Below are 8190 nucleotides of genomic sequence, written 5' to 3' on the forward strand. Positions count from 1 at the left end.
GGAGAGTCATTCGTTCATGTAGCACAATGCGTTCGCTTATCAGAAGAAACTTTTACTCTGCATTCTCAGTCTGTTTCCTAGTGCACTTTGAATTTCCTGCAGTTTTCACTTTGAAACTGAGTTGGAACTTGTACCTTCCCTTATATATGTAAGGAGTGTAGTTGGCAACTGAAAAGAAACGTTGTGTTCCCAACAAGCTATTTGAAGTAAGGTTTTCAGACACACATCTCTCAGAAATGAGCATGTGGAGAGTCGTTTGCTCATCTGGCACAATGCGATCGCTTTGCAGGAGAAACTTTTACTCTGCATTCTCAGTCTGTTTCCTTGTGCCGTTTTGAAGTTCTTGCAGTTTTCTCTGGAAAACCGAGTTGGAATTAGTTACTCCCCATATATATATATATGGAGTGTAGTTTTCAACTGAAAAGAAACTTTGTGTTCCCAACAACCTAGGTGAAGGGTGGCTTTCACACACAATTACCTATCAGAATCGTGCATGTGGAGAGACATTCGTTCATCTGGCACAAAGGGAACGGTTTGCTGGAGAAACTATTATTGTTGATTCTTTGTTTCCTAGTGCCACTTACATGTTCCTGCAGTTTTACAGGAAAACCGACTTGAAGCTAGAACCTCCCCTTATATATGCATGCAGTGCCCCTGCTTTGTAACACTTTAGGAGTGTGCTTGACCGACTGCCCCAGCAGAACATTTCATGGTCGTGGAATGTTGCAGTGGGAGGTTTTGGATCCCAGCCCTCCCTGGCTTGCCCGCGGCACTGGCCACCTGCTGCCAGCTGTGGCCAATCCAGTTTGGGTACCTGAAGGCCGGAGAGACTCTGTGTACAGTCTTCGGGTGGCAGAGGTCGCCTCTTGTCCCGCTCGGGATGCTGCTGCCTCCACCCCTTCCCCAGGTCAGTGCCTAGGTTCCCCTGCTCTGAATACATGAGGGCAGCTGCTTTGCAGGGACCCTGCAGCTGTGGCCCAATGGGTGGGCTGAGGTGGCCATGGTGGGTGCCCTGCAGGGCCACGGCCCCTCAGGCCTCTAGGCCTGGCCAGGGCTCTTGGGAAGGACCTGCCAAAGGGGAAAGACTCGAGGAATGACTGGGCAGTGTTCTCACAAGGCTCGCTCCACCTTTGCTGTCCCAAGCACCCGTAGGCCCCACAGCTGGGGTCGGGTCTGGCCTGCCCTGCAGTGGAGGCGGGGAATGTTTCGAGCCTGCGATGGGTAGGGGAAGAAGGCTTACAGTTGGTCAACCCCCATAGGCTCGGGGGCCATGGCTGGGCCTTGTGTTCCAACCTGGATGACATGATGCAGCTTAAGTGGGGTACTTCCTGGGGCTCGGACAAAGCTCTGACAGAAGTGGGACCCGGCCAAGCCTGCTGGGGCACTTCACCCGGGCAGCCCCAGGCACGACGACTTGTCTGGTGTGGGTCTCCCTCATCGATGGAAGTGCGCAATGGCAGACTCCGACTGTCGCAGGTTGTGTTGCACGTACAGACGTCAGCCAGTGGCTTGCAGGTGTCCTCCGTGGAAGGCCAGTTTCTCGGTGGGCCTTGCCCTTCTTGCTCCCCCCTTGCCATGGGTGTGTCTGTGTCTGTTCATCTGACTCTGGCTGGGAGGTCCTCTGTCAGATGCCCCGGCTCCCTGCCCTCCCACATGCCTCACATCCACGCACGTCTGTGTGCGGCTGGCACCTTGCACATGTCTGGCCTGTGATGCTGCGGCACGTCCTCTGCTCTTGTCACAGGTGACCTGAGGGAGGTCTGGGCCAGGGGGCACCGACAGGTCACTGCCCGTCTTAAGTCGGCCCCTTGGACGTGGCCTGGCCCACCTGTGACCTGGAGCATGTGGCCTGAGGGATGTGTAGGCCACGAGGGATACCTGAGCCATGGGCATGGACAGCAGAGAAGGATCCAGAGAGGCCGAATGGTAGCCCTGACATTTACAAAGCCCCTGAGGCCCCTGAGTGGTAGCCAGAGCTCCAGGCACACGAAAAGACATGCTGCCTTCCACCCCAGGGAGGTATGATCTGTGGTCCCAGGGCCTGCAAAGTTCCCGAGGTGGCTCTGCGCGTGAACGTGCATGTGGGTGTGTGCGCGCCTACCCATGTGTGTCGCAGCAGGCTCTGCTGCAGATGGCAGGATGGGAAGGGTGGCCATCTGACCTTTCCCTTGTTAGCTTCACTGGATTCTTCCTTCAGAAAGGTGGTGATCCCTACATTCTTAAGGACCTTGTGTGGGACACTTCGGCAAGAAAGCTTACACCTGGCCTTTTTGTGCTACAGGAAGACGGCTCTTGCAAAGAGCCATGGCTGCCAGGGGCCTCTGAAGGCCATGTGAGAGGCAACAAGAAGGCAGTTCAGAGCAGACACGTGCTCGTGCAGAGCAAAGGAGGGCACGAGCATCTCGCTAGGAAGCTCACTGGGGGCACTGGAGGGCCCAGGACATCAGCAGGAAGGGACAGGTGAGCTCCAAGATGGCTAGGCCCTAGACAGCTTGAGATTCCTCTCCGCTTGGTCAGAGAGGACCAAGGGAAATGACGTCATGCCTGTGTGCTTCCTGCAGTCTGGCAGTCAAAGGCAGCTGGGAGAGAAGCCAACCCAGGCAGACGGAAGGCAGCAATATCCGGGGAGAGAACAAGGACTCTCACGACAGGCTGCAGGAGCGGAGCGAGAGGGGCACAGGTAAAAATCCTTTCTCCTGGAAACACAGACGGCAGGTAGTGTGTAGTCGTATAGGTCTGCACACATGCAGGTGAGTCTCCGCTCGTGCGTGTGCTTGTGCGTGTCTGGTGAGGAGGCCTGAGAGTGGGGCTCGAAGGCAGGTGTGCATGCACAGACACTGAAAACGTGACAGGCTTTCAAAATTGACGTCAACTCTGGGCCAGCTGGAATCACTGGGCTGTGAGAAGAGGCAGTGGTGAAGTACCATGCTTTCTGGAGAGACAGGGAAGGTGCGAAGGACACAGGAAATAGGATAGGGCAGATTGCTTGCCACGTGCAGAAGACCAGGGCCCCCTGCCCCCACCCTCAGAGCGACAACCGCCTTTGAACCTTGAGCTCCTTGTTGGCGGCACATGCATCCTGTCCTCCCTCTGAGCAGGCTGACAGGAAACACCTTGCCTTGCTTGTTTGGTAAGGTTCAGGAGGCCGACCAGCAACTCTGCTTTAGCAAGTGGCACACACTGGCTTTGTTGGTGAGAAAGGCTGCAGTGTATGTGAAGGCTGGGACAGGTGCTCATCTGGAGGCTGGACATGAGCAGAACCACCTCCAAGGGTGTTCACACTGCAGGCAGAAGTCACTTCCTTCTGTCTGCAGCAGTGAAGGCATGCCGTGAGGTGGCCGCCGACCCAGTTGGTGTCCTAAACACCTTACTGTCTGGGCTGCCAAACACCATCATTCAGGGGGAGGGGGGTCCAGCGTGCCAGCAAATCACGTCATCCCTCTCCCTGTCTCTCTCTGCACAGGCTGGCCAGGGCTTCGTCATGCACAGTGTTGAGCAATCCGGGCGGCGACGGATGCCAGTCACCTTTGCTGGCTGGGAGAAAGGCATGGCCTGGCCTCTCTAGCACAGGAAGGGGGTCGTGCAATGGTGTGGACATGCCCACATCCAGACTGTGGAGTTCCGCTGGCCCGGTCGGAGAGGTCTTCTATTTCCAGGCAGCATAGCTCTCTGTAAGACTTTATGTGTCTGTGGGAGCTAACAGAGATCCCAGGAACAGGAGGGGAGGGGTTGAGGGAGGGATGGAGGGAGCGGAAGGGGAGACACTCACACGCACACACATGCGCACACGCAGAGAGGTGCAGAGACACACAGCCAGAGACACGGAAAGTCACAGCAAGGGGGAGACAGGGAGAGAGAGCGAGACAAAGAGAGAGCACACTGCTGCATGGCTTTTCTCTTCCTGAGCACAGCAGTTCACCTCTGACAGACACTGGCTGGAAGCAAACTACCCAGGCTGTCTTTCCTTCTGGAGCTCAGCAGAGTTCCCAGGGGGTGAAGTGGCTGTATCAAACCAGAGTGACAGGTGGTCGGGGCTGGTGAGGGTGGGGGGCACATGGTGGGAGGTGACAGAACCTGAAGAGGTGTCAGCGGGCTGCCGGGCAGTGACAGAGAGATGCAATGCCGGAGGCCTCCCTGGAGGCAGCGCACGGCCCAGCTGCCCCCTGGAGGCTGGGCAGGGAGCTGGGCTGAACGCTGGGGCTGCGGAGGCCAGGTGGCAGGCCGGGTTCCCGGCTGGGTGGGTGGGGCCTTGCAGGGTGAAGCCCACTGGCCTCTCCCCCACTGGTCGGGAGGTGGGGCGAGAGGCCTGGGCCCGACTTGACTCGGGCCTCCTTCCCGCCAAGCTCCAAATTCCCACGGGCCTACGGGAGGTGGGGCGGTGTCAGTGGGCGGGCACGAGGCCATGCGCATGCACCCCAGCTGCCCAGGGGCCATGGAGCAGGCCACCGGGTCTGAGAGACAGCGAGCCCTGGAAGACACAAGCGCCAGCGCCAGTGCCAGTACCGATGCGCAGGGACCTTGGCTGCTCGGCCAGCTCCTCCGGCCATGTGCTGCGCCTCCACCTCCCACTCCTTGCTCCTGGGCCTTGGCAGCTGCGGCTCACAGCTCAGGGCCAGGGCCACATGGCCAGTGAGGTGGGGGCCTGGGGAAGGCGGGGCTCCCCAGGAATCCTGGGTGGCCTTAGCTGTGGGAGGGGGTCTTCAGGAGGCATGGGCCCGCCGGCCTCCAGCTGCCATGGCAGGGCTGGGGACAGAGCAGGCACTAGCGGGTGGCAGGTGCAAGAAGGCCAGCAGCCTCAGGGTGGAGGCCGTGCGGGAGGGAGTGTTGGCGGCGGCGGCTGCAGCAATGGCGGCAGTGGCAGCAGCTGCATCGATGTAGGCGGAGGTTGTGGGCATGGGGGAGGAGTTGGTGCTGCTGGCGGACGACATCATGGAGGCTGTGGTGGAGGTGGTGGCGGAGGAGGAGGAGCAGGAGGAGCATGAGTTGCAGGAGGAGGAGAAGGAGGAAGTGCAGGCCAAGGAGCGGGAAGAGAAGCCCAGGAAGCAGGGGCACGCAGAGCCAGGGCGAAGACCCCCGACCTCCTTGAGCCCGCTGGAGGCCCTGGGGGCCCTTCAGTTAGAGCTGAGCACTGTGAACGCCCAAGCCAGCAGGGCCTACTTGCGGCTTAAGTGCAGGATCCGTAGGAGGCGGAACCCTCATTTGGATCGAAATAGAGCCATCATCCAGGACATCCCTGGCTTCTGGGCCAAAGCTGTATCCTTGCTGCTGCTCCTTGGGGTTGGCTGCTGCCGGAGGGCAGGAGAGGGAACAGGGCGAGAAGGAGGTTGGGCCAGGGGGAGGAGGACGACAGGTGGCAACGGGCTGGGCCCGGGGTCATGGTTGGGGTCAGTTCCTGGGGGCGGCAAAGGGCAGGGTGGGGAGGGGAAGCAGGAGGAGAAGGAAGAGGAGGACCGGGAGCGGTGGAACCAGGGGCAGGAGTAAGGGAGGAAGGCGGGCGCCAAGGCCAAGGGAAGAGGGCTGAGAGTGGAGGCATGGAGGCCTGCAAGGGCACAGCATGAGGGCGCTGAGGGCCAAAGGCCAAACGTGCAGGCGTGTGAGCGCCAACTTTGGGTGGATCCTTCTGGCCTGGGGCCTGCAGGGGAAGCCTTCCTGGGGTCAAGAAGCGCATGGCAACAGTGAACAGCGCATGCAGAGACCCCAGCACCCTCCCCACAGAGCAGAGAGTGGAAGTGTGCAGTCTTCCGGGGAAATCCCAGGAGACCGTTGGGCGTGCCAGGACCCATCCCAGTCAGCCAGACGCTGTGGACTTGTTGCTGCCACGTCCCTGCTGAAGCAGCAGGTCGTCCGCGGCCAGGTGTGAGCTGCAAGAGGCCCCGTCCCGGGCAAGACTACGGGACCCCAGACACGCCCTCGGGTGGGCTCCCAGCCTGGCCTCCACCGGCCCTTCTCGTGCAGGCAGAAGCACGTGCCCTCCCCGTTGCACCCTATGAGTCCCCCGGAGCTGCAGCCCTAGCCACACAGACAGACTCCTCTCACCCCGGAGGGCGGCTTGAAGGCCCGGGGCTTCCTGTCAGCAACCGTGGCCCGCCCCCTACTCAGAGGACACGTGGGTCCATGGGGGCAGAGCACATCCTGACTCCGCGAGCGGTGACGAGCCTGCAGCCAGCACACACAGGCCAGCCACAGGTCAGGGACGGTCGGGGAACAGCCCTCCCCGAGGGGGTGTCGATGGCCCAAGATGCATGGGAAGGCCGGAACCCCACCGCCATGCGCCTGTGAGACGGCAGGGCAGGGCCCGAGGAGGTCGGAGGGGCAGGGCGAGGGGGGGTGGGCAGCAGTGCGCGCCCAGAGTCCTGGCAGATCACCCATCCGGTCTCTTCCTCTGGCCCCAGCCTGGCTGTGTTGGCTGTGGCTCTTCCAGCCGTAGCATGTGAAGGCTCCTTGACCTACTGAAGATTGTGAGTCACCCCCAGCTGTCGGCCTTGATCAGTGACCAAGACGAAGACATGCTGAGCTACATGATCACCTTGGAGGTCAGGCCGGGCAGACGGAGGCCATGTGGTGGGGTGGGGGGATGCGGGGAGGAGGGGGCCGGGTGTCCCCGAGGGCCGGGTGTGAGCAGCGGGAGAGCGGAAGGGGAAGTGGTTCATTCCTGCTGGGCAGGCCAGCTCAGGTGGCCGGGATGAGCCGTCACTCTTCTCCTGCTGTTGGGCGTGGCAGGCGCAGGAACTGGGCCACCCCGAGTACCGCTGCAGGTTGATATTCTTCTTCCGGAGCAACCCCTACTTGTGCAACCAAGTGATCCTTAAGGAGTATCACCTTAGCTTTGCAGGTAGGCGGGCTGTCCCGGGATGGGGGAAGGCGGCGGGGCAGGGCGGTGTGTGCCCGGGAGGCCTTGGATGCTGGGCCAGCGCGATCCCTCCCCGTATGCCCCGCTCTTCCTCTAGGCTACAGGGCGTATAGTTCCACTCCAGTGCAGTGGTTCTGGGATTACGAACGGGGAGCCCCCAGCCACAGGCAGGACGCTGTCAGCCTTAACTTCCTCAACTGGTTGTCAGGCCACGACTGCCCCGGGTCTGACAGGATTGCTGAGGTGGGGGTCCCTCGGGGCCTGGTCGGAAATGGCGACGTCGGCGGTGGCCAGCAGCTCGGGGAAGGGGCGTGGGCCCTGTCCCGACCTGCCCGTTCCCTCCGCCAGATCATCGTCGAGGACCTGTGGCCCAACCCCCTGCGCTACTACCCGAGGGAGCAAGGCGCCGGGAGAGGTAACTGGGAGGGGGGCACGTCCCTGAGGAGCCCCGGGGCAGGGGGTGTTGGCGAAGGGTGTTTCCAGGACCCTTTCCCAATCGGGGTGAGGCAGGCTGAGACAAGCCTGGGAGCGGGGTAACCCAAGGCTGCCCAGGGAGCGGGCGCGAAGGTGAGCCAGGGGCCCGGAGGACCCAGGCGCACGCGCAGAGCACCGAAGCTTTCGGCTTTCACTGAACATCCCAGGGGTGTCCGCGAAAGGAGCGGGCCTCCTCAGGCACCCTCGTGTGCGTCGGCACACCCTGGCTTCGGCCCTCCCTGGGGCCTGGTCCAACTGCCTCCGCGCTTGGGATCAGGTGGGCCCCTGCGTCCGCCCCCGGCCGCCTGGCCAAGGCCTCCAGACGCTGAGGAGGTGGGCTCCCGGGTCGCGTCCTGTCCCTCTCCTGGGCTGGTTCCCTGAGTCTTCCCTGAATGTCCAAGCGCATCCCTCAGCGACCCGGCTCCACCAGGACGGTCCTGGAAAGGGCCGCAGGCTGTCTGGAGGCCACTGGGGAGGCGGCCGGGGAGAAAGGGCGGGGCGTGCCGCCTGTTGCGTGCCATCTCTCTGGTTGTCTGTTGGACACAGGCTGCTTCAGCTGCAACTTGGGTTGTTCCCGTGTGTGTCCGTGTCGGTCTGTGCACGTGTGCCCGCGAGCAGTCTTCCTCATGCGTCGGTGGTCCTGCAGAGCCAGCGGTAAAGGCGACGGAGCAGGAGAGATCGGCCGAGTAGAACGAGAGCCCAGAGGCGTGTGCAGACACGTGTGAGACCGGCGGCCAGGGTCAGGGGCACCGGAGAGGAGCGAGGAAATCATCGCCAGTGGAGGTTGCAGAGGCTGGGCAGCACGTACCCGGAATGAGGCCGAGAGAGACGTCAACAGGCTAACGAATGCTCCTGTCTTGCTCCCG

At 61.6% G+C, this 8190-nt stretch overlaps 1 protein-coding gene across 1 annotated transcript; it reads left to right on the forward strand.

Moving 5' to 3' along the window:
• The first annotated feature begins 4893 nt into the window (after positions 1-4893).
• On the forward strand, positions 4894-7387 carry LOC135320345 (testis-specific Y-encoded protein 1-like). Its single transcript, XM_064483434.1, has 5 exons — positions 4894-5253; positions 6456-6533; positions 6721-6832; positions 6948-7093; positions 7199-7387. The coding sequence occupies exons 1-5, from the start codon at positions 4894-4896 to the stop codon at positions 7385-7387; spliced, it is 885 nt and encodes a 294-aa protein (XP_064339504.1).
• Positions 7388-8190: the final 803 nt, after the last annotated feature.

The sequence above is a fragment of the Camelus dromedarius genome, chromosome Y (assembly GCF_036321535.1).
Source record: "Camelus dromedarius isolate mCamDro1 chromosome Y, mCamDro1.pat, whole genome shotgun sequence".
NCBI classification, from domain to species: Eukaryota; Metazoa; Chordata; class Mammalia; order Artiodactyla; family Camelidae; genus Camelus; species Camelus dromedarius.

Excerpts from the sequence above, each read along its gene's own strand:
- LOC135320345 (XM_064483434.1), top strand. The coding sequence starts at position 4,894 with ATGGGGGAGGAGTTGGTGCTGCTGGCGGACGACATCATGGAGGCTGTG. Across the intron at positions 5,254-6,455 it reads CTGGCTTCTGGGCCAAAGCT|ATTGTGAGTCACCCCCAGCT; the intron begins GTATCCTTGCTG and ends GACCTACTGAAG. Across the intron at positions 6,534-6,720 it reads GCTACATGATCACCTTGGAG|GCGCAGGAACTGGGCCACCC; the intron begins GTCAGGCCGGGC and ends TGGGCGTGGCAG.